At 39.6% G+C, this 26,902-nt stretch overlaps 2 protein-coding genes across 3 annotated transcripts; both read right to left on the bottom strand.

Moving 5' to 3' along the window:
• Nucleotides 1-10,095: 10,095 nt before the first annotated feature.
• On the bottom strand, nt 10,096-11,765 carry LOC141902754 (phospholipase A2-like). Its single transcript, XM_074790630.1, has 4 exons — nt 11,708-11,765; nt 11,383-11,530; nt 10,909-11,042; nt 10,096-10,429 (listed from the first exon to the last, which is right to left on the bottom strand). The coding sequence occupies exons 1-4, from the start codon at nt 11,760-11,762 to the stop codon at nt 10,239-10,241; spliced, it is 528 nt and encodes a 175-aa protein (XP_074646731.1). The 5' UTR covers nt 11,763-11,765; the 3' UTR covers nt 10,096-10,238.
• A 1,110-nt stretch (nt 11,766-12,875) lies between these two features.
• Nucleotides 12,876-26,677, bottom strand: LOC141902614 (ubiquitin-like modifier-activating enzyme 1). Of its 2 annotated transcripts, XM_074790436.1 has the most exons (23): nt 26,590-26,677; nt 26,073-26,225; nt 23,696-23,763; nt 23,216-23,384; nt 22,823-22,957; nt 22,632-22,738; nt 22,354-22,444; nt 21,947-22,079; nt 21,308-21,552; nt 20,903-21,073; nt 20,681-20,788; nt 19,926-20,006; nt 19,690-19,845; nt 19,439-19,604; nt 18,110-18,420; nt 16,929-17,075; nt 16,775-16,849; nt 15,951-16,322; nt 15,308-15,394; nt 15,038-15,142; nt 14,872-14,955; nt 14,274-14,380; nt 12,876-14,083 (listed from the first exon to the last, which is right to left on the bottom strand). In XM_074790436.1, exons 2-23 carry the CDS (start codon nt 26,223-26,225, stop codon nt 13,945-13,947), a joined length of 3,210 nt encoding a protein of 1,069 aa, XP_074646537.1. In that variant the 5' UTR covers nt 26,590-26,677; the 3' UTR covers nt 12,876-13,944. The 2 variants fall into 2 exon arrangements, with proteins under 2 accessions (XP_074646537.1, XP_074646538.1); XM_074790437.1 differs by lacking the exons at nt 26,073-26,225; nt 26,590-26,677 and adding an exon at nt 25,119-25,178.
• Between the last annotated feature and the right edge of the window lie 225 nt (nt 26,678-26,902).

The raw sequence follows: 26,902 nt of genomic DNA, 5'->3' as shown, positions 1-26,902 counted from the left end.
TCATTGGCGGACCCCGCATTCCCGACGCCGGATTTGGTTCCTAAAGCACCGCTAATTACCTTTAACAAAAATAACGTTGAAAAGGGAGCCACAAATACAAGAAATACAATGACGACAGCGTGAAGTGTTTTATTAGATCGGACACTGTTTCGTTTCGTATTCGAATTAACAGTTTTATCCTTGCTTGCCGCAGTTAACATCGAGAAAATTAGAATCAGAAAAACAGGAATTATGTCACACACAAAAATCGTTTTAACGCGTAGAAATTGAGCAACTTTTAATGAATACATAGTAACTCCTAGAATCATCCAGTTAAAACTGAATGGGTCACTGGTACAGGTAATAGTAGAATAGGTTGAATGAATATATCTTTCCCCACGAGTCCGGTTCTCTCCAACACCAGTCCATCTATACCGAAAAACAATAATAGGTAACTTCGTTGACAAAATTGTTAGAAAGTCCGGAAGTGATATCAATACAGCTGACAGTACTGCGGCTGTAACTGCGTATTGTCGCAACTTGATGGTCACGTGTTTCATGTGAAAAAATGGCGTTTTAACGGCGACGAAACGTTCAATAGAGATAATTACAACTAACCAGTTACATGTGAAATTAACAGACGTAGTTATTAGGTGAGATAGATAACAAAACGAATAGTGCCATTGAATTATATCGAAATAACGAATATAAAATAGTAGAATCTGACTGGAACACCGATTAGTGAAGTAACAATCTTTGAGTAATGTTTGAATATAGATCGGATATCTGAATATTCCTTTAAACAACACGTACGTCTGATCAGAGACCGCGAGAGCTATCAAATAGATAAACGTCGCCCGAATCGAAACATTACGACGATATTTCAACAAGTAAATTATAGTGAACGTGTTCAGCACAACTCCTATCGGGTAGAGAACCACAGGAAAATACCGACCGAATTCTCTGCGGAATGAAACTAAACGCCTATAATGATACCTCGCTATCATGGTCTACGTCTGATGTCTATAATTTAGATGCAGGTTTGAAATCAGTAATTTGTATTCCTGTATCTGTTATATATATGTAATTCTCCTTGGTCTCTCAAACTTTTAGAAATAAATCATGATTTACATAATGTAATGTACAATTCTATGATAGAACACACTCTATGAACCATGCTATTTCACTCCTCTGTTAGGATCGATGTGGATGTCATCATAACTTCAAAATCTACAATACTGCGCGCCTGGTGTGATGTGTGTACTGCTGGTTGTCTGACGAGTTCGCTTGACGACGTTTTAATACTTTTTAAAAATGATAATATTCTTATCAAATTTCAACACCATGTTGACATGGTTGCTAACAAAATTCAGAAGGCAATAAACCCGCTAAAGTTCGTATAAGAAAAACAAACTCAAATCAACTGATCTTAACAGAATCTATATAATCTTATCCATCCCCATTCCGAATATTGTATAAACCTGTAACATTTATATATAATATTAAGTAACTGTTTATCTACTCTATATCTGCTTATCGTCTTTCAAAAGACTTCAACTCATTCATAAATTGTAGTTAAAATCTCTGAAAATTCGGGACTTGATTCTGAGCCAGTTCCACACGACACGTAGAGTTAGAATATTGGAAATGTCCCAGTTGAGTCCGGGGTTAACTTAATGAGCACTAAAGAGACAGGAGTCCGTGTTAGAGTATGAGATCCAGTGATAGGGAGAGAAAGGCAAGAAGAATGAGGGTATTTTCTCGGCAAAACAGTGAGAACAAAAAAAATTACGGATATACCACTCGCTGCTGGCAGCTAACCCTAGACGCGTAACCCTAACCCTAGGTGCAGCCACTCACTGCTGGCCGCTAACCCTAGACGCGTAACCCTAACCCTAGGTGCAGTCAACCTAACCCTAGACGCGTAACCCTAACCCTAGGTGCAGTCAACCTAACCCTAGGTGCAGTCACCCAACGGGATTTGAACCTGGGTCTCTCAGTTGCCAGTCCACTGTCCAAACCACTAGACCACTGAGCTGTAGTGACTGCGTGAGTTTGTAAGTTGGTGCAATGGTCAGTGGTGACCAGTCAGGTGTGGTAACTGTGACCAATCAGGTGTGGTGACTTTATTCACTAAACAGTACTTGTCAGCAAATTTGAAAAACAGTTGCTAATCAGACCAAGAATACCCGTCAGACAATCTCATAGAAATGCATGCATCTTTCAGGGCACAGTTCGAACAACCCGGTTCTATTAGTTCTCTGTCATATTGCATTCATTTGAATTGACGAGATTCAGAAAATCTCTTCCTTGCCCCGTAATTTCTCGAATATTCCAGTCTCTTCAGTTCCTTCCTTTGACTCTCAATCTAGCAATTTCCGCTCTAACTGGAATCGTCAACGTTTCATCGATTCTTGATTATTTTTGTCTTTTCCAGATTTAAACAAACGATAAAAAAAAACCGTTGGTTTCAGGAATTCACGCGACTTGAATCTAGTTACAAGTTCCACATCCAGTTCATTGCTTAATCTAATAACGAAAAATAAGGTCTGAAATGTTTCCTTCGCATAGAGTTTATTCATAGTTTCGACTTTATCCTATAGAGTTATATCTACAGCGGCTGGTGTTATAACAAAATAATGACAGAAAGGAAATATTTCGGACTTATTGTTTTTTTATCGAAATTAAGTGTAGAATTTGTTAAATAAAACTGATATTAATAAATCGCTATTCATTTTCACTCACGATTTCAAATATTTTTTGGAAAATGAAGTCATGATATTCGACGATTTATGATCGCAAAGTTTCAATTTCATGACTTTAAACTTCCTTTTTCCACAACCACAAACATGGACCGGCCCACTTGAGGGAAGATATAGTTTTACGGAAAAGATTTACACCCAATTTAAATTCTTCGTAACTCTCTCGATTTAACTCATAGAAATTGAAAACTATTTGTGATGCGTGTTTTATCATATTTCACTGGTTTGATGAACTTTGACAGTTTTATCAACATTCAAACCGTGCGATTGACGGCTAGCAACTGTAAAATAGTTTATCGTAAAATGTCGATTAGGTTTTACTCAAAATTGAAATTAGTCCAATTCAACAGTTTTTCCTTTAGAGTGAAGTACTAACAAATACTTGGATCCAGTTCCACAGTCAAGAGTTAGAATTAACTCTGAACTCAGGATCCAGTTCCACACTTGTGGGTTAGAATTAACTCTTAGTGGAAATCAGTTGATTATCAATTAGTTAAATCATAACTCATTATTGCGGAATTTTGTCTTGATGAATTAAGAATTAACTGACAGAAAATAAATGTATTACAACTAAAATTGTAAACTAACTACATTTAACCGAAGAGTTGAATCAAACTCTGAACCGGTGGCGCATAGGTTACAGATAGTGAGTAGCTCCGAGATAGGATTAAATTGAAACATATTTTATAATACCTCGTCTCTTACCTGTAGCGCTATGAAAGATAAATCCAGTTAAGTTGATTCCCATGTCAAACTACTCTGACATCCTGTGGCGTTTACTGAGAGAATGATGATTCGCGATAAGACGGTTGCGTCCTTGCGTCAGTTCAGAATCTCTTTAGATCAATTTCATGTATTGTATCGACCTGTCCTCTCTCTCTCCCCCCTCTCTCTCCCTCTTACTCTCACTCACCCCGTGGCGAGAGAGTTGTCAGATTTTCGTGATCTATCTGTCCGATTTTGCTTCCGTTATGTCACCAGTCACAATACAGTATATTGTCATTATTTCTGACTCCACGCGACTATGTACAATTTCGATACCATACGTACATTAGTATATTTCACCCATATGCACTAGTAGGGACAGTTTTATTTTCAGGACCAAGTTCAACAGTTTGGGGCCAAGGAACTGTGGAACTGGGTCCGGTACTGTGGAACTGGGTCCGGTACTGTGGAACTGAGTCCAGAACTGTGGAACTGGGTCCGGTACTGTGGAACTGGGTCCGGTACTGTGGAACTGAGTCCAGAACTGTGGAACTGGGTCCGGTACTGTGGAACTGGGTCCGGTACTGTGGAACTGAGTCCAGAACTGTGGAACTGGATCCGTTACTGTGGAACTGGGTCCGGTACGTTGGAACTGGGTCCGGTACTGTGGAACTGAGTCCAGAACTGTGGAACTGGGTCCGGTACTGTGGAACTGGGGCCAGCTTCTAAGCCACCGTCAATTGATCGAACTCCACTTATATGATGATACTGTTGGGAGATTGCGAGGGGGAAAAGTCGCATCTGACCCAATTTTTCAAAGCATTTTTTTGGTATTTGCGGCAATTGATTGGACAATATTCTCGTCAAATAACGGCCGGAGCTCAGTTCAAATAGCACGTGTTTACAGAGTGAGGGTTAAAAATAATCACCTTTCATCGACTGTAAATAATCTCTTTATCATCATCAGTAGCAGCAGACGAGACCCAGAGATATTTACTGAATAAAGGATGAGAGGTCAAAACATTAACATCTTTACTGCGAGACTGGGCCCTGGTCATAAGCTACGGTACATTAGATGAGCATGTTTCACTAGAATATACAGACCATTTATAGACCGTATTAGACCATAATGAATTGATTTGAAATTATTGTGAAATTGGACAGTAAGGGTTTTTTTGTATAGCGAGTCCAATGGTTAGTACTGACTAGTTAGGAGAGAGTACTAAAGCACTAACTGGGTGATGCGTTTTACTGTAATTCTGAAGTGCCGAATAGAATTGGTTTTCTTTCAAACAAATAGTTAAAATATTAATGATTTGCAGTTTAATCCAATAGCGCATCGAATCAAGTGTCAGACAGTAGTAGGGAAACGGAGGACTCCTGGATACAGCTGGATACTGCTGGGTACAGGATAAACTGAACAACGAATTAATTATTAATTCAAAACCATTAACGGTTGTTAAACTTGTAAACAAGTTGAGGACATCGAGATATATCGATATCATTCTATATCACCGGGTTTCTAACGTATTTCTACCGCAGGTTCTGCTGGCGCGAGGTTCTTTAGTTCTAGAGTTTTTAATCATTAGTTTCTAATAGAATTAAAACATTGGAGATGAACCAATCCTATTCGACAACACTGTCAGTCATCCCGCCAGGTGGCGGTGTCTCTCCATTTTTCCGGATATGCTCAGTCCAGCACCGCGCTGTTAGGGTCACTAGGGTCCAGTTCACTAAGTTGTTTACTTTTGCTTTGCAAATCGATCCAAAGTAGTTTATATAGTCTAATGAAATTGGGATCTGGCAGCACGCGTTGGGAACAAGCGGTTTAGTGGAAGATCGTGGGTGGAGGTAGGCCGTGGATGATCGGGGCCGTGAATGATCAAGGGCCGCGGAAGATCTATGTGTCGATCGGTTGAAAACACTTAATGGAAATTTTTCTTTTTCTCATCAAGAATTATCAGAAATGTCTGTCAAGCGTCACAGAGCAGACGACAAGTAGAAAGAACGCGGTTTGTCGATGAAATATCAGAGCCGCAGTAAGGTATCGAGGAGAGATCGGAAGAGATTGATTCTGGATGCTATTAATAGATTGATGAATGTTTTACGGTTCGACTGAGAACAGCATCAGATCCACACTGTCTCTCAGTCTCCGCACTGGATCGCAATGATCCGATATATCTGAGACACACAGACAACTAGAATTATCGATATTTGATATTTGATACAGAGATGATTCTCTTCAAACTATTTGTTGTGTTTATTTTTAGAACATTTTTGTACCAAATTATTGACTTAACATGAAATAGAAAATAAATAACTTTAAACTTTTATTACAATGAAATAAACTGAAATAAACACTAAACACGTGGTTACACACAGGACCGGATCATTCGCTATGTTGGAGACTTGTCCAAATAACGACTTACGTTTGCTACAGGGAATTAAATTGAAAATACAATTGGAGACTCAAAAATAGAGACAACTCCAGTAATTGCGACGATTTATCCAAATGATGACTTACGTCAGTTTGACGATGAATTCAAAACGATAATAATTTGTGATATAGAAAATGAAATGTTTATCGTATGTTTTAAATCTTAAATGATATTATAATTATTTTCATTATTATTATTATTATTATTATCAACTAACGGAGATATTTTCAGTTGCGTCTGCGTCGGCAATACATCACGTGGTGAATGTTGTAGTTTTTTCACTTCCGGTTTCAGTTGGACACCGCTGACATCCATATGCGGATGAATATCGACATTAATTCCCGCCTCGTTACACATTTCAATCAACGTAGCTACGTTATTCGCCGAGAGTCTCAGATATCGGCAGCTCAGCATCGCTAACGGGTCAAAATCAACGGCATCTTTTTGTAGAGTCGCCGGTAACTGTTTCAGTAACACCTCCAGTGCCATCAGTCTTTTTCTGTTTTTCTGGTCTATGGAGCAAACGGGTCCGTGAACCAGCGGTAACGGTATATAATCCTCACGTCTGTAAACGACAACAAACAAAAAAATAACCATAACGATTTAACGATTGTATCACGCTGAATAAAAAGTGTCGTCATTTGAGACGAGGGGATTTTTGTGACGAACAAAGGTCAAGGTCGCCGGAATGAATGGCGGCTTAAAAACGACCAGAATTCAAAGGAACGATCTTTCATAAGATGCAAACCTGAGATCTAGGAGCCATCTTCTGATGACGTCTAGACAACCTTTATTATAAACGTCGTATTAGAATAGATACAACGTGACGAATAGTTCTTTATCGGTGTAACTAGTAATGTTTATTAGCTTCATCAGGTGAATGAATATTAGACTAATTAAATTCAATGACATTTTCACTCGACTTTGAAGATATTAACTTCCAGTCTCCTAATTATTGGCTGTTTTTACAGCATTGTTATCTTTCAAATCATTTAGACTAAATCACAAATAAGCAACTGTGATCAGGATTTATAAGAGAGGTATCGGAGGCCAACTTTTTTACAAGATATTTTTTCAGACACGCATGTATCATAACTAAAACGGTATCCAAGCTAATATTTTAAAACAATCCATGGACGCATCTTTCACGAAGTCACTCACTTTAGTTTGTCTTCGTTCAGTATTTCATGTAGATTTTTCAGTGTTTTCTGTGATAAACTCGTGTGATGGAATTCAATCTGTTCACGCGGTTTTCGCTCCTAAAAAACAATATTCAACAATATCTGAATTTCCACACTGAGGATCACATACACATAAACAAGGTTTCCGGGTTCCATACTCAGGTCCAACGGCATGAGTGGTTCTAAGTTTGTATATTGGCTATAGAAAAATGAACTATTTTTTGAACCCCCACAAAACCACTGTGAATAATAGGCTTAACCTGTGGTTAATTTCACTTATGAAAAGATTATGGAAATCATTGTATCGGTGAAGAATTTACCGATTAGTTGAATGATAGATATTACCTTCACGGGATTAGAACCTGATTGTAACGGGATTTTATACCTTTCGTTTAACTAGCACCCTCTCTTCCGGCGGGGACTTTCTCTTTTTCATTGTCGACTGCGAATCTTTTTGATCCGTTATTTTCAACGCTGATCTATTTACAATCTGGGAACTGCTCAGCGTGTCCAATCCCACGTGACTTCCGGTCGCTCGATTCGGTCGAATTTGTAACAAACCGTCGTTATCATTGGACACGTGACGTGAGCTCAACTGACCGTGATTCGAGTCGGGCGAATCTGGAGATTCTTCAGTTGACAATTTAATTTTCGGATCTCGCGACTTTTTCTTCTTCTTACTCGGTGCTGGAATTCGCCTGTATTTAGTTTGCTGTCTGTCTCTCGGTGAAATATCCCCGGAACTCTTAGTGTCTGCCACCATCGCCAGGTTTCTCAGTTTAGGCAGTGTTAGATGATGTGTACCGCTGTCGGTAGGGGGGACCAATGTCGAATTCGGTTGCCACATTTGTTCCAACATTTCCGAACTGCTGCTGTCCGCACAGCGTTCTACGGATCTTTGAGTCATGTGCAGTTTTTTAGGTCTGAGTTTTGATGGTTGCGAATTTCCTAAAATCAAACATTTACCGGAATAACTGGGTCATATTCAGCAGTTGTAAAATCAGCAATATATTTAATTGAAATTTTTTAAGGGGTAATATATAATTGAGTTGGTATTTGATTAAATTTGCCTTCCGATGGGACTCGAACCTGATTGTATGAAACCAATCAGAGCACCCGTTAGTTCTCGCTTCGATGATTACTTTGCATACGTAAATAAGCGCAACGCGAATGCAACCTGACTCGTTATTGGCTAAAAATGTACGGTATCGGAAATCGATGTAGTCATACCCGACGATGGATCGATAAAGTTTCTATTTACCAGACACGGAGGCTCCATCGAGTATGCGCAAAGCTATGTCGTGAGAACTAAGAGCAATATTTGAATTTGAAGATTCATCCGGGTCTTTTAACCGTAAAATTCGGTGACTTCGCGCTTGTTTATTTTCATAATCAAATAATCTGGATTTGACGTTCGATTCTTTCTTCTGTGGTACGAGTGACGCGGAGGCTGCAAAACTGCGGATACAGAGATAAAACAACCGTCAGACATTAGACACTGTAACAGACATTAGATATTAGATTGTCATCAAGACGTCAGTTTGAGTCAGGATCAATGAACAAATAGAAACCGAAGGTCCAGATGGTCAGACATCACACGAGACTGTCAGACATCAGATATTTATCTCTCAGACATCAGATATGAGACATCCGACTCTCAGACATCAGATATGAGATTGATTTTTTTCAGATTTATTCCTATATTTTACCTTAAAGTCTCAATACTACGATTACTGTTTTGACGTGATGGGGCATCGGAAAATTCAGTTGACTACAAAAATAAACAATAGATTATCTCCACAATCCCACTATGACATCATCAGATTCCCTCTTCTGATTTAAACTAATAGACCCATCTTCCTCTGACGTCATTAGATAGCCTGCTATGGATAGGATGTAGGCCTATCCATATTCTGCTCAAGGGTTTATCAAATCACTACAGCAGGGGTGGATCCGGGGGGACTTGTGAGACTTACAAGTCCATCAAAATTTTTGGGTGTCCTTTAATGATATTGCGTTTTTAAACATCGAAGCATCCTTTGAGATGTGACAAGTCCTGGCAATGTGACTGACTCCACAGTGATCTACGTCCGATCCTGAATAACCACCATGTTACAACTACGTACCATCTATGGTACATCAGACACTAGGGTTCTTGGTGAACCTTTGAGATGTGACAAGTCCTTAAAAATGGCCTCTCGATCTGCCCCTGTGTAGCAGGCATATTTGATGATGTCATAGGGTGATTGAGGGCAGTGTCTATATACGGTTTACCGATGTTATTGACGGTGGTTTTCTGGGTAACGCATGAATGGTTGAACCAGGATTCGCCCAGATGCTGTGACGTTCGTTCTGTAAACGTGTGAACTGATGTTTTAATTCATCTTCCTCGCGACTGAAATATATACACGATCTGAACAACTGACTTCAAAATGTTTCAGCTCTGGCTCTTTGACGTAGGAAGTTATGGATTTCAGAGTTGTGGGGGATACAATTCACAACCCAAACTGAACACATGACTTTTAGGCAGTTGGAAAAAATAATATATTTATGTTGAATTTATTTGTATGGTGAAGCCAACAAAGACAACAGTTTTAAATTTTTGAAAATATTTTGGCCTCGTTCTCTGATGTAACGATGAGTTATTTAACTTTCCTTCTTAAAGAATCTCTCGTTAATATCTTGAAAATTTGAAAAAAATGAACCATCAAAAGATAAGACAAATGAACAAACGGGCAACGAAATTATCGATTACCGAAATATTAATTCTCTGCTTTCTTTTCGTTTTTCCAGAGTTGTTGAGAATTTCCTCAGTTTTGCCTGATCTTTCGAATGGTTGACTTTAGCCAGAGCGCCTTGATAGATGTCCCGTTCCATCTTGCACTTTCTAACTTTAAAGAAATCAACGGATCCTCTATTCGGGTAATGCGCATAACCACTCTCAAAATGGCGCCATCTTTGAACTAGATTCCATGACTACGGATCACATGGAGACACATAACAACAAAATACGTAAATTACGTCATAGATTTCTTTATTCTTAAACTCGGTTCCAGAGTAGAAAAATATTTTGTAAACTCGGCATTTTGGGTCTAGATTAGCCAAGCCCAGTCTTAATCGTTTAGTGCGTTATTCGTCACTATGGAACCGAAAGAATTTTACATCACTATTTTTTAGATCCATTTATCAATTTTGCGTTTAATTTTTTCCCATATTTTGATAAACTCATGTTGTATTTTCGCGCTGAAACTGTCACTCAGATTATCTTTGTTATAGATATTGCGGTGTTTATTGAAGCACAATGTCACAGTTCGGTCACACGTGCATATAGCAGAACGACATGGTTCCTCATTCGGATCATCGACTATAGAAAAATTAGAATTAAGAAATAAATGAATTAAGAAATAAATGTATCTTTTAAAATGATGGTAACCTTATTCCTACAACTATGGCAATTATCGTCATGATTTTAAAGTCAATTCATCATTTATTTGACAAATCCTCCATAGTCACCAATACTCGGCCATCCTCGCTTGCCAGGGTCTGGTATCACTCCCGAACTCGCTTCCACCAGCTTTAGCGTAGTCGGTTCGAATCCCTTGGCGGGTGAAGATGCCACTCGGCTCAAATCTGTAGTCAATGGCCCATGATAAGGACCGGGATCGACTGCTCGAATAATTCGATAAATAACTTCAGATTCAGTCGTTAAATATGTCAACCCCAATTGAAGAGTTAAGTTCTGCGCGTTTGGACTTGGCCCGGGCCCCAGTTCTGCGCGTTTGGACTGGGCCCGGGCCCTAGTTCTGCACGTTTGGACTGGACCCGGGCCCTAGTTATACTTACGGCATCTGATAGAATCTTTCGTGACGTCATTGTTATAATGTATGAAATATGGCGCCTTCGGGACGTTTAGAATCGCCTTACATTCATCAGATTTACCCAAACTGATGTAACAATGGTCATGATGCATACAACATCTAAAATATACAATTTGTAAGAATATATCAGAACTACGGAACTGGCTCCAGAACTGCGGCATTGGGCCCGGAACTGTGAAACTGGGTCCGGAACTGCGGCCCTGGGGCCGGAACTGTGGAACTACCCCAGAATTGTGGAACTGTGGCCCCAAAAGTATGGATCAATCCAAAACTGTAGAACTGGGTCCGGAACCGTGGAACTGGGTCCAGAACTGTAGAACTGGGTTCGGAACCGTGGAACTGGGTCCAGAACTGTGGAACTGGGTCCGGAACTGTAAACTGGCCCCAGAAATGTGGAACTGTCTCGTGAAATGTGGAACTGGATATAAGAGAGACTCACTTGTCAATTTCATCTACTGGTTCACCTGAACCACCGACTCCGCAGTAATTTCCATAACCATCAAAATCTTTGCCGCTCATCCCTAGATATTTCACTAACATATCATCGAATTGAGTTAACAGTCGTTTTCCTATGCGCGCGCAGTCCACTAGAAATTAAACGATTACCTGATTATAGACCTTCGTTATAAATCAATTTTCAATTAATTTCAATTTTTCCAAAAGCAATAAAAGAAATGATTTATAAATTAGTAACAAACTATTATCTCATTTCAGTCAGAAACAAAGTTGATGGAATAAAAATATTTTTTTAAAATATAATTTACCGTTAACTGCGGACAAACAAAAAAGAGCTAGAATTGCTGATATCAACCACGTCATGTTTACCGAACTAAAATACAATATAAAATGAAAATATAATTTTTATCGTTCAAGGTTCACACATGACGAGTTCACAACTGATAAAACACAACTTAATTCCATCGATCATTATCAGTTTTGTGCGAGTTCATTCCCGATAGTTGTACCAGTGAATAAGCACGTTGCCCCTTTTACTTATTCCTACTCGATGATATTGATTTCAAGGTGAAATAATTTAGTGGATCATGAATTTAGGAAAATAGATTACAGCACAACTGACCCATGTTTAAAAAAGCGAATTTTGGCCTTACAGATATGTTTCAGATGATGGATGTATTTTCAGAGGGTATAATTTGGAACGCCAATAAGATCAGCCCCAAATTGTGATCGGTAGTGTGAGTGAGTGAACCCTGTGATGGCTCTCACTCAAAGCTCTCACTCTTAATTACGAATTCATTCAATTCTGTTCCAGTCTTGACATACAGTTGGTTTTTTACTGTTAGGTGCTGCCCCTATGTGTATCATATGCGGTGAATTTGGGAACTAACTGACTGTTCAATTTTCCTACTGTGGCGCGCGAGTAATGAGTTAGTTCATATATTCACCGTCTACGATATGTATAGGGGCAGCACTTGACGGTTAAAATATATATGGGTTCGAACAGTATTATCGGCATTTACATGTTTCGAACACGGGCGGACACCCCTGTACATCCTCTATTCAGCATCAGGACCACTCTGAATCAGTGTCAATAATTACTGGGTTCGAACCCGGGCGGACACCCTGTACATCCTCTATTCAGCATCAAGATCACTCTGAATGATAGTCTGAATACCAGTCGTTGTTACGGTTCCCTTGTTTGTATAACGACGGCTAGGTACTAGACTATCTGAATCAGTGTCAGTAATTACTGGGTTTGAACCCGGGACACCCCTGTATAGTGTAGTTATCTCTCTATTGATTATAGTCCACTCATCCTGCAGTATATCATGTTCCTCTGTTTGATTAGTTTTATTTCTAATCAGTTTTCTGTACCTCCGCCTCTCCTGCGAAGGTGTCAATTTGAATCTGCCCTCCGTAGTACGACCAGCTTTAGAAGAAATCATGAACTAACAATATTCATTTACAAGGTACACAATGAATGCATATAATTTATTATTTTCTGCTCAGACCAGAATTCTGCAAATACAGTGAATAAACATTAAATACCAGCAAGGAATTATACAGAACAATTACTAAGGGTCATCGTAAAGAGTTCACAGTTCCAACTACACCCTGAAGTAGATCACCGGGGATCAGCTTCACTATTTCACACCAGTCAAACATCATCTCACTCGTCTAAAGATTGCTTTGACTGAATGACTGAAGAGATGGAATCAAATAAGAGACTCCACAATTGTGGAACTGATCACCGAACACAACCATCGCACTTAACTCAAAGCTACAGTATAAAATATATCCACAACAATTGCAGAACTGGGTTCTATTTTTACAAAGTTCAATTGATAATCTATTGAATGAAGCACAGTGTTGTCATAAATCAGTTGTTTCATAGTGAATGTTTCTACTAGTGAAAATAAAGCCACATATTATATCAGTTTTATTTCATCAGAATTACAAAATACCCCCCCCCCCCCCGATATAATCTAGCCCACCGATCTAATCCAGCCAACAGAGTTCTGTTTTAGATTATGCGATGTAAGTTATCTTTAATCCTAGAACCAGTTCCACACATTCTCAGTAAAACCTCAAGTCTCACTCGACACGAGATCTCATTTACACCGTGTATCGCTTGAGTCAAATAGCTGAGACACTAGAAATTCCAATAATCTCACGGCTAGATTCACAGTCATGGCCTAAATTCAAAACCAGTCTAAGCTCATTTTGGCTCTATCACTAATCTTACAACTTAAAACCAGTCTAAGCTCATTTTGGCTCTATCACTAATCTTACAACTTAAAACCAGTCGAAGCTCACTTTGGTCCTATAACCAATCTAACCACTTAAAACCAGTCTAAGCTTATTTTAGTTATAGAGCCAATCCAACAACTTGAGACCAATCATGAAGTCTGCACGACTGTGCAACTCGGCCTCGGTCTGTTCAAACAGTGTTTTCACTGATTGTAGAAATAACTGATGTGAGCTGTTGATATCAATAACTTAAGAACAGTATTTGTAGGAGAATGAACGGTTTAAATACAATTTAAACTGGTAGTTTATATTTAACGTAAGGAACTTCTACATCTTCGCCATCTTTATCATTACAGCATATCTCGAACACTAGCGCCCTCACGTGTGACGGGATTTTCTTCTTGGATACTTTCTCAACAAGTTTCGACATCCTGAAATAAGATCGGAATCAATAATTGAATATTCTACCGCCGACAGATTGTGTAACTTACGCTTAGGTTTTCATTGATAATTGATTTCTTTTAATGAGAGGAAAATCCATGTGGATTGCATTGAAAAGTGCCAGACGATACTAGTAACATCCGGACATAATTTGTCTAATTGAAAAATTACTGTACTTACTCTAAAGCTAATCTTTCTTTTCGAGTTTCTTTTGAACCGGACATGAAGAATGAATATAGTAGACATACACCGTGAGACAACATTGTGATCTCTAAACCTAAATCATTCTAAAAATACATTACAATAAATACATTTACATTACATTAAAATATTGAGCTCTGGATCCATGTCTATAGTTGTGAGTTAGGGCTAAGGATCCAGTTCCACAGTTGTGAGTTAGGAGTTAACTGTAAACTCCAGAATCCAGTTCCACAGTTGTGAGTTAGGAGTTAACTGGAATCAAGTTCCACAGTTGTGAGTTAGGAGTTAACTGTAAACTCCAGAATCCAGTTCCACAGTTGTGAGTTAGGAGTTAACTGGAATCAAGTTCCACAGTTGTGAGTTAGGAGTTAACTGTAAACTCCAGAATCCAGTTCCACAGTTGTGAGTTAGGAGTTAACTGGAATCAAGTTCCACAGTTGTGAGTTAGGAGTTAACTGGAATCCAGTTCCACAGTTGTGTCAGTAAATCAGTTAATTGTCAACTTTTGATAATAATCTTGACCCGCAAAGTGAGGAACTGGATCCTGAGATTTGAAGAGAGATATTTTCTGTCATACCTGGAAATAGTCAAGGAATTCTTGCAGTGTCATACTAGTGTTGATTTCAAATCGGTCCCATAATGTAAATTCATTGTCATAGTACTGAAAATAAACAACACAATTTATAATAACATATCAATTAACATGAAATGGGCAAAAACAAGGCTTTATTTTTGTTTCTTACCTTATTCTTAGGAGCTGGCATCGGTTCAGAAAACCCGAAGAAAGGCAACGCCAAATTAACAAATCCGTTCTTGAACGTTTCTAATTTCTTGTGGCCTTGAACTAACTGAAATTACAAATCAAAATCTCACAGTTTTTAAACATTAAATTTCCCTTCGACCTCGTCTAATTGATATCAATTTTAAGGTTTTTAACTGGTTAAATTATCCATTCGATGATGTCATAGGCTGAAGTAAAAGCAGCTCTGGCAGGCGGGTAAATGTATAAATACCTTGTATAATTCAATACCGACGAGTCCAACAACTAGAGCAGTCGTCGTGGCAATAGCGGGTATAATCTTACCAGCGATCAGTTTACTCTACAAATAACAAACATTCATTCATCAACTTTCACTGCATGAGTTTCAAATATTCTCCTGGGGCTGGTTTATAGACTGGTATTACCTTTAACCCAGGGGCTAACTCAATTCATTTTCAATAGAGTTAACCCCCGGGTTTAAGGTAATTCCGGTCTATAAAACCAGCCCCTGATGATTTTAACGAAGAACTTTAGAGCAACTTATCACTTCGTTTCTGTTGTTTGAATTCATCCGCAAATATCTAACTATTAATCCTATTTGTAACAGATTCAGAACTGTTGAACACATGGATTTCAGATTCATATTCGATCTACCTATTGTAAGTCATTATTTGAATATGACGTCATCTGTTTACAGGGTTCGTACACTTCAGGGTTCGGTTTCACAAAAAGGATTAACGCCTAAATCGCTTTAAGATAAACTGAATTAATGAAGAAATTAAACCGATTTGAGAGTTAAACCTTTTTGTGAAACTGGGTCCAGGGCAACTGGAAATCCAGGCGTTTTCCAGGAGAAAAGTAAAAAATTCCATAAAACATAAACTTTATGTTTTTACCTTGTGTCTGTCAGCGGGAGGAATATCATAATTCTCAGCTCTCAGATTCGAAGCCGCGACAATGAAATCCATGTGGAAATTTGTGTCGTCATCTTTTTCAAATTCTAACGGACTGATTTTAAGATGTTTCAATTCGCTCGGAGCCGGAATCGATTTCTGAAGGGATTCAATCGAATCGCAATCGTTATCGTTCCTCATCGCGTTGTTTTCAGCTTCAGTCGTCGCGATTCGAACTCCCGATTTAGGAATGAATTCCGGAACGACGACATTGTTGAGAATCTCGACGATCTTCTCTCTGTTACCGGTACCCTTCATACCATACATATGGGCGCGGAGATTAGCAGCTGATACAACGAAATCTAAATGCAACTCCTATCAAAAATACAATTACAAAATGATTTCAATTCACAATTTATAGTAAGATATTCATAGAATCTGAAACCAGCGCGTCGAACCATCCGGCCAAAACATGATCAAAATAAGTTCATTTTCAATCAACTTTAATCTCAATTCTTGGTCTTCCAAATCCAAAAATTAGACAAATAACAAATCTAGATAGAGTCAGCTTAATCTTAAAGAGTTTATACGAGGCAAAATTTTCGTACAACATGCATAGAATCCGAGCAGAAATAATTGTTAGATTTTAATTGAGTTTGAGAGAAAAATTGAGCGTAGACGTCGTACTGTACACTAGCGACACCTGGCAGATTATGGTGGAATTCCGCTTGCCACAGTAGCATTGCCGGTACCATATTGCGCAATCATTGTTTAGATTTGAGATCTGTTCGAGTTCAGTTTCATGAAAATGTGCAACTCAAACTTACAATCGACGAATCAAATTTTAAATGATGAGGACATCTCTTCGGACCCGACCAAAATAAAGCTCCTGAACTCGTTTTCTGAAACCAGAAAATATAATCAACATATTGACGTAATTAAAGTGAGTAAAACATTTGTTTTCGATGATTATAAACTTACCGTGTCACTGGGGAAGTTAAATAGTAATTGTTTAATTGTGTTGTCGTAATTTTCCTGCCACAGATTTCTCGCCCACTCAACACAATCCTCAAACGAATTCGGTTTATCATCGACTAACATTCTCTTTACTCCGTCCAAAACTTCCGTCTAAATATAATTACAAAATATCAGTTAGAAGGGTACCTCTCTTTAACTACTGTGGGTCCCTCCCACCTCTCTTTAACTACTGTGGGTCCCTCCCACCTCTCTTTAACTACTGTGGGTCCCTCCCACCTCTCTTTAACTACTGTGGGTCCCTCCCAATTTCCCCCACTCCTGTGGGAATCAACCTCCTTCATGTGGGTCCCTCCCACCTCTCTTTAACTACTGTGGGTCCCTCTCACCTCTCTTTAACTACTGTGGGTCCCTCCCACCTCTCTCAACTCCAGTGAGAATCAGCCTCCTTCATGTGGGTCCCTCTCACCTCTCTTTAACTACTGTGGGTCCCTCCCACCTCTCTTAACTACTGTGGGTCCCTCTCACCTCTCTTTAACTACTGTAGGTCCCTCTCACCTCTCTTTAACTACTGTGGGTCCCTCCCACCTCCCTTTAACTACTGTGGGTCCCTCCCACCTCTCTTTAACTACTGTGGGTCCCTCCCAATTTCCCCCACTCCTGTGGGAATCAACCTCCTTCATGTGGGTCCCTCCCACCTCTCTATAACTACTGTGGGTCCCTCCCACCTCTCTTTAACTCCTGTGGGTCCCTCCCACCTCTCTTTAACTACTGTGGGTCCCTCCCACCTCTCTTTAACTCCTGTGGGTCCCTCCCACCTCTCTCAACTCCAGTGGGAATCAGCCTCCTTCATGTGGGTCCCTCCCACCTCTCTTTAACTACTGTGGGTCCCTCCAACCTCTCTTTAACTACTGTGGGTCCCTCCCAATTTCCCCCACTCCAGTGGGAATCAACCTCCTTCATGTGGGTCCCTCCCACCTCTATCAACTCCAGTGGGAATCAACCTCCTTCATGTGGGAGCCTTCCTCCCTCTATCCACTTGAAGGCCCTTCCTCCCTCTCTCCTCTTGAAGGCCCCTTCCTCCCTCTCTCCTCTTGAAGGCCCCTTCCTCCCTCTCTCACAGCTGCTGTTAGACCACTCCCCCCCTCCGGCCATCCTCTCTCCCCGGTCTTAGCCCATTAACTTACCGGTTGTATACCGGGCATTTTGAGTGTTCTCTCGAGGAACTTCGGGTCGGTGAGGTACAGATGCGCATCTTCAGCTTTCTGAGTGAATAAACCCTCAAACATATCCCTGGCCCACTGCAGGGTGTGTTCTATAGCATTCGGAAAGTTCTTCAACGTACAAACAGGAATCGATTTCTCCGGTGGATCTTGTGAAGACGAATAAGATTCAGTCATATGTGGAATTACGACTTGAACGTTTCCTTTAGTTCCTAATGTTCCTGATTCGAGGAGTGGTTTACAATAATAAACACATCGACGATCCATATACATTCCTACAATACACACACGGGTCAGGAAGAGAGAGTTAGAGATACAGCTCTAATCAAACACACAGGTCAGGAATAGAGAGAGTTAGAGATACAGCTCTAATCAAACACACAGGTCAGGTAGAGAGAGTTAGAGATACAGCTCTAATCAAACACACAGGTCAGGAATAGAGAGAGTTAGAGATACAGCTCTAATCAAACACACAGGTCAGGTATAGAGAGAGTTAGAGATACAGCTCTAATCAAACACACAGGTCAGGTAGAGAGAGTTAGAGATACAGCTCTAATCAAACACACAGGTCAGGTAGAGAGAGTTAGAGATACAGCTCTAATCAAACACACAGGTCAGGAATAGAGAGAGTTAGAGATACAGCTCTAATCAAACACACAGGTCAGGAAGAGAGAGTTAGAGATACAGCTCTAATCAAACACACGGGTCAGGTAGAGAGAGTTAGAGATACAGCTCTAATCAAACACACAGGTCAGGAATAGAGAGAGTTAGAGATACAGCTCTAATCAAACACACATGTCAGGAATAGAGAGAGTTAGAGATACAGCTCTAATCAAACACACAGGTCAGGTAGAGCTGAGTTAGAGAGATACAGCTCAATAACCTAACAACATCAAACTAAACCAGGGTCCCAACATAGATGTAAAGAGTTCAGATTTCAGATTTTGAGGAAGCGTCTGCATCATTTTTATATCGCAAATACAGTAGACTCGTCCTAATCTGTTCTGTTCATCCTCGTAGACAATTGATTCAATGGTTTTGTAAGCAAATTTTTATCCTTTACACTTCTACCTAAACTCTGCCTAATCGGGTAAAAAATCCTTGTCCCAACTGTACTGATTTAGGGCTAGTCGAGTTAGACAGACATTTCTAATTGCCTGTTTTTAAAAATTTTAAGGAGTTTCTGGCGTTCTGTTGGAATTAAAGGAGGTTAAAGCATGTATTTCAAAGGATTTTCCATTAAGAAGGAATTTAAACGGAATCAAGGAGTCATAGGAACTCTTTATAACTTACGGGCGTCAATATTATCGAGTGCGTTCGCGACACCGTCCAAATTCTCAAAGAATTCATCGTCGTATACTTTCTCGGTTTGCGGCCCGACGCGGTTTAAATGAGCGACGATATTCATGTTAGGATTCATCACTTTAACGGCTGCAGCTGCTGTCGATGATTTAGATTTCTGTAAAATTAAATCAATCATTTTTTTGAAATAACGACAGTCAACGACGGTTTAAATATTCGAATTCAACCGAATTTTAACTGACCTGAACGTCGTGAGATCGGAATAGAAACTGTCGGTTGAGATTTGATTTTTCAATGATATCCATATCGGTAACATAAACACAGCCGGAGTCACTCGCTCCAATTCCTACCATTGCACATGTCTTTAGTAACTCACAACCTATTGCTCCAGCTCCAACCTGAATAATAAAATCAGTTAAAACCACTGCCCTGTCACAGTAAGTCCCTGGGTTAAGGTTAAAACCGGTTTTTCGCTTACCACAAAATATTTGAGGTTGTTTAATTTATCCTGGAAGCTCTTCCCGAAAACAGCAATTTGTGCATCATATCTGCATCCAATCTAAAAATACAGAGAAAAACTCCTGAAATATCAAAGAGCAACGAAAGGAGGAGAGGTGAGAGGGAGGAGAGAGGGTGAGAGGAGAGAGGGAGGAGAGAGGGAGGAGAGAGTGTGAGAGGAGAGAGGCAAGGGTGGGAAGAGAGGGGTGAGAGTGAGGAGTGAGAGGGGTGAGAGGGAAGAGAGAGGGTGAGAGGCGAGGGTGGGAAGAGAGGGGTGAGAGAGAGTGAGGAGTGAGAGGGAAGAGAGAGAGAGAGGGAGCAGAGAGGGTGAGAGGAGAGAGGCGAGGGTGGGAAGAGAGAGGGAAGAGAGAGGGGTGAGAGAGAGGAGTGAGAGGGAAGTGAGAGGGAAGAGAGAGGGAGGAGAGAGGGAGGAGAGAGGGTGAGAGGAGAAAGAGGAGAGAGTGAGAGGAGAGAGTGAGAGGAGAGTGAGTGAGAGAGAGGAGAGAGGGTGAGAGGAGAGGAGTGAGAGGAGTGAGAGGGAAGAGAGAGAGAGGAGAGAGGGTGAGAGGAGAGGAGTGAGAGGGAAGAGAGAGAGAGGAGAGAGGGTGAGAGGAGAGGAGTGAGAGGGAAGAGAGAGAGAGGAGAGAGGGTGAGAGGAGTGAGAGGGAGGAGAGTGAGAGGAGAGGAGTGAGAGGAGAGAGGGTGAGAGGAGAGAGAGGAGCCAGTTAAACTTACCGGTTGACAATCATCTTCAGTTAAACTTCCTCCTTCCTCTTCTGGTAAACTTTCAAACGCATCAAAATATAAGAATTGCTGAATAGGAGTAAATTTACCACTAACAGCCTGAAATAATATCAAACAATCATTCGTTAAATATATCACATAACGGCTTCCCAGGCCATTCATTAAATCATCCCTCGATCCCCACTAGGTTACCGGTATTTCTATAATGTTTACCTTCATCACTTCCTGTGCAGTAACGCCACCTATAAACGCTACGACCGGGCAGACGTCACCCGCCGCCGTAAACGAGAACTTCTTCAATAATTCCTCGTTTAATTCTTCTACTTTAGCTTCACTTTTAGAATTCACTTCTTTAGCGACAGCAATAAACGTATCGGCATCAGCCTGAAATATAACCATACGTACAATAATATACTGCTGTTAATACTGAGTGACCCAGTTTCACAGTTTGAATCAAACTCACAACTGTGGAACTGGATCCTGAATATCTGAACAGTTGATTCAATATTATTTTGTTGACTCAATACCAATTTTAAATCAGATATGAATCTGAACCCAGTTCCAGACCCATTGAGAAGCGCCGCGTCTAATTGAGGTGGATATTTGTGTATAACTGACCTGATTTCTAGGTTTAGGCAGACGTCCGTGTCGACCCTGAAACTCATCTAAAGCTTGGAATGCAATATGGAGTTGACCGGGAGCTTCGAACTTTCCAAAATCTGTCATCACAAATTCCGGAGCTTTCATCGCTTCAGAGATTGATTTATAGTTGAATGATTTGGGCATTTTAACCTGCGTCACGATTCCACCTCGTACATAGTCAGAATAACTCGATGTATCGCCGATACTGAACGTGTACGGACCTGAAATAATTCAATCAAACATCAGCAACTATCGTTTAATGTTCTCAATCTGCTCGGATTCTAAACGGGCTGTGTTTATTGTTCAGTGTATGACATTGTACCAAGGCTTTCAATCCCTCAAAAATTACAGAAATTAAGCTTAATTTTGGTAATCTCCTATTTTTTCATTAGCTGAATATATTTCAAAGCACTTATCAGCATCAATAATATGATGGAATATTGACATCCACTCTGGTAGGGGCAGAAGGTGGCTGATTTTGATTTTCAGAGGGATAGATGTAAATATGAGGAGGCCACCCCTCTAAAACCTGTTGTGGAATCACTTTCGTTCCAAAGAAAATAAATTTCTTATTCTCTTAACAGAATGACAAATATCTTAACGTTTTATATTTACCGAGTACTTTAATTTTCCGTGGTTCACAGCCGTTTAATTCGGTCATTCCATTGATTTCTGAGAACGTTACAAAATCTCCATCTTCATAATTATGTCTGGTTTCATCGAGGCAAGTGACGACAGCTTCTGTATCCTAGAACGCACAGAGATACAAGCAATCATTTCTTCTGGAGAACTGGCTCAAATGACGCATTAAGAGACAGGGGTGGGAGGTAGGGAGTGAGGGGGGAGGTTGCCATATCACCTTGGACTTCCCTCAATTGTTACAATTAGCATCCAGTTCTATACTCCAAATTTGACTCTTATTTGAGTTAAAAGTTTATTTTCAATCATTCTCATGCGTCATACTTCAAATTAAAACTGTGTTACTGGGTGGTGAACTGTTATTGTTTAGATAGGAGGCCTACCTTATCAATACCAGCAATCATGTTACTGATCGGTTGTTCACCGTTTGTATCAAACACAGTGAAATTCTCACCGAAATCACAGAATATTTGACTGAAAAAATAAAACATCGAATCAAATCTAAAATTCACAACTACTTCAAAACCTCAACAAATCACAACATCTAAATCTTATTTCTCTTCTGAAAATTAATCTAGTCACTGGTACTACAAGGATTCTCACTGGTATGTTAAGCGAACTCATCCACACTGAGGCTACAGAGATACTGAGGTAAACTCACCCACACAATCCAGTAGTATTCGCTACGATGAATTTGATTCCGTTTTCGTGACAAAATCCACCTAGTTCTAACTGTTCGATCAATGTAGAATTTGTAAGTACGACAGCCTGTAAATAAATACAAATAAAATCCTGCAGTGTTTTTGCTGGTTTTACTGAAACAGAATGAAATGTGTTGAAACGATGCGTTACCTGAAACTGACTGATGAATTCAGTAGTGAGTTTATCAGTATGAGCTGTAACTGGAACGTAACTGTTCAACTCGGCCAAACGTGACTGACAAACTTCAGCTCGGTTCTTACCGATATCCTCTTCACGTAGGAAAAACTACGTTAAATAAATCAATTTTATTAATATTTCACTGACAAATAGAGAACGTGAGTTAAAGAGTTAACTCTGAACTCAGGATCCAGTTCCACGGTTGTGAGTTAAGATTGTGAGTTTTAACTCATAGAAAATGAACTGAATTTAACTCTAACCCTCGACTGTGGAACTGACCTGTAGAGTTTAAAAGTTTCTAAGTTGACGGGTTTTTAAGTTAACAGAGTTCTCAGGGGAGAGGATGAAGGGATGTTTAATACTAACCTGTGTTGATAGATCAGTCATACTCGCGTTCTGTTGGTCGTGTATAGTAACTGATTTAACACCACTTAATACGACATTCTTAGCAATTTCAACTCCTAGACCTCTCATACCAGATATCAGTACATTAGATACACCCATACGCCTCATAGCGTCGTGACCCAAAACATACCTACAATTCATTATCATTTACTCCATTAATTGATGTTAGAGTTTAAAAATTTGCGAAACAAGAACCCCCATAACATTCCAGATTTTTAAAAAGGTTATAATCTATTGATTTCGTCATAAATTTAGTTCAATTTGCTCTGACTCTGAGTCTGTGGTTCATCTAAACAACGATTAAGGAACTTGTTTAGTTTTTTGTGAAGACTGGGCGTTAAGATTTGCGCTGGTTCATGTATTTTATTTCGATCAGCAAAAAATGCAAAACAGTTTTGAGTTGCATGGTGCGACCCTCTCAATGTGTCATGTGATACTTACAGTTGTCTTGAATATAAACCTTCATCGATATCGGTTTTATTTTCAGTCCCGTTACTCGTCATTTTGGCCTGAAATTTAATCACATCATCCATTATTAACATTATGAGATATACACAGATCGAACTAATTTCTCAATAACTGGATGAATCTTAAACGATCTCCGCCTGCCGTTAAGCAGGTTTTCAAACCACTATATTTCATAAGAGTCCACTAATAATAGATATAGTCACTCAGTGGTCAGTGCTGGTCACTCAGTGGTCAGTGCTGGTCACTCAGTGGTCGGTGCAAAACAAAAGTACATTTATATCATTTCTAAAAACAAACGACGCAATAGAATAGCATCTTCTTGAATCATACTAACATTCATGATTAGATAACCAGGTTTAGACAGCAGTTTGATTCATTCATTATTCAAACAGTTTACAGGGTACAGTTTGACTCAAACAGTTTACAGGGTACAGTTTGACTCAAACAGTTTACAGGGTACAGTTTGACTCAAACCGTTTACAGGGTACAGTTTGACTCAAACCGTTTACAGGGTACAGTTTGACTCAAACCGTTTACAGGGTACAGTTTGACTCAAACAGTTTACAGGGTACAGTTTGACCCAAACAGTTTACAGGGTACAGTTTGACTCAAACAGTTTACAGGGTACAGTTTGACCCAAACAGTTTACAGGGTACAGTTTGACTCAAACAGTTTACAGGGTACAGTTTGACCCAAACAGTTTACAGGGTACAGTTTGACCCAAACAGTTTACAGGGTACAGTTTGACTCAAACAGTTTAAATCAATTCATTTTCAGTGTATTAAACTTAAAACATCGAAAATGAACTAGAATTATTTTAACCGATCAATTGCGGAAGTTTTGATGAAGTTCACGACAAAGAGTGGAATCATTCACTGTGACCTCAACAACGATCAGAGACTGTGAACATCACAATCTTAACCTAGTCATCGAGCCTACCCCAGAACAGGAGAACCTAGTTTCAAGAAATATGTACAGGAATACAAAGTAGGTTTCATTCCCCATCCGTTCAAATTCTCATGATGTATAGAAGCAAAAGAGTTCAGAGTTTGTTTCAGAGTTTATGAGCAGGATTTACAAATAACTATCGATCAGGAGACATTGAGGGAAAAAGGTGTTTGAGGTGACACTAAAACTCATGCCTAGGGTTCCCCTTCATAGAACTATCAAAGCCTATCAAATAAAGGCAAAATAAGGAGTAGAAGAATAGGATGATATAGGTTTAGCCTACTCTATATCAGCTAGGTTCAGTAGGATGAAACCTTAAGCGATAGATTTGATAGAATCGTGTTTGCTTAATAAGATGGAACCCTTTCATGAGAATTTGAACAGCCAGAAATTATAGAACCTACCTTGTATCTTCTATACATTAGAGACAGTGAGGGGGAGTTTATACCTATTGAACACAGTGAGTGGATCCACTCAGCGAGCGAGCGAGTGAGGGGGTCTCACAACTGCTGCAAATACCAACCAAAACCACTATTAACTAATAGTAGAATCTGTTTATAACAATGAGACAACCAACCCCTTACAATCTATTTATAGACATTAAAAACCCCATTGATTTGGAGGCCTCCACAATTGATTTCATTCAAGGAACCCTCCATTGATTAGGAGTTATACAAGTAGTATGAATGAGTCATCATAAAAATCATTCTACTGTCTGTCACACATGCTCTTCGTGCGACGTTTTGGTCCGTAATTTCGTTAATAATCGGTTGATCTGTAAATATTATGCATCAATTTGTTCAGTAAGGAATTTGCATTCAGAAATAAATCATGAACTGGCATAAATTTGTTTGTGTTTTCTTCTATCAGCGATAGTTCACCTAGCATACGCTCGCGTAATGCTGAAAAACGGCGTTTATGGCCCGTCACGTGGCGCCACCTACTGTATTTTGATATGCTAATGAGCAGGTGATGACGTCACTGTAACGTTTCCGAGCGTCCGCGGAGCGGATTTTTCAGCATTACGCGAGCGTATGCTGAGTAAACTATCGCTCATAAATGAAAACAAAAACAACTTTAGTAAAAATTGTTGTTTATTTCTGAATGCAAATTCCACACTGAACAAACTGATGCGTAATAAAGGTAGATAAACCGATTATTAACGAAATTACGGACCAAAACGTCGCACGGAGAGTAGGTGTGACAGACAGTAGATGATTCCATAAAATAGAAATTTTTAGCTTGGATAGGCCTATAGATTTATTAGAATTCAAATATTCCTAACTGCTGTAGGGGTGGGGGTGATTAGACCTTCAAACTTCCTAGTTGGGTTAGAACATTTAGAATTGTTTAAAGAATTTAAAAAGGTCCCCACGGTTTATCGCGACCGGTTTTTACTTACACTCTTCGTTGTTAAAGCTGAATTATTCGATGATAATTTATCGGAGATGTTTTGAGTTGAGTCGGTTTGCAGCGCGGTGTCGTCACTAGTCGTCGTCTTTCGTTTCTTGGATGGAGGAGAACTTACAGCTTGATTTACCTCGATATCAGACATCTAAAATTTCCAACATTCAATAGAAACAAATCTGGCTGATACCACACAATCCACGGAACCACAAACAATAACAGCTTCAATGAAATCTGATTTTAGTCTCACTGTCCAACTTCGTCTGATAAATGAACTGTCATCGGTATCTGAAGATGCTTTGTGATTCTAAATACACGTAATAAATGAAAAATGGCCGATTGTAAAGCGGCGCCAGTGCTGACAACTTGTGTCTAACTCATAAACTAAAATCTATCCTTTATTCTACCACGTTTTAAACTTAAATTCGGCTTTGAAAGTTGCCGCAAGCGAATGCAAGATGCCGATATCATTCTAGATGGTTTGTATATGGCAGAAAAGTGCGTAAAAGTACCTTAAATCGACGAAATCGTAACGAGCATCTCCAGACTGTCTCAGTCAGACTCTCAGAGTGCAACTACACACAGACTCCACACGTGCCGCACACCGGTTCCTATTGTACGCGGAACATTTTACCAGCAGTCATCGGAACATAACCTCCGCTTCATCCAGCGCGGTCCAACTATTCAATTAATTGCTGGCGGTCGTCATTAATAATTTTGTAAATTAGAAAACAATACCCGACCTGTATTGTGGTCACCTGGCCAGCAAAATAAAGTCTTTGAAATTTCATACCTTTCTTTTATTATTTTTTTTTGATAGAAAAA

This window comes from Tubulanus polymorphus, chromosome 3, assembly GCF_964204645.1.
Source record: "Tubulanus polymorphus chromosome 3, tnTubPoly1.2, whole genome shotgun sequence".
In the NCBI taxonomy this organism is placed as follows: domain Eukaryota; kingdom Metazoa; phylum Nemertea; class Palaeonemertea; order Tubulaniformes; family Tubulanidae; genus Tubulanus; species Tubulanus polymorphus.
The sequence above is the reverse complement of the archived record's forward strand: the minus strand, read 5'-3'. Positions and strand labels throughout refer to the sequence as shown.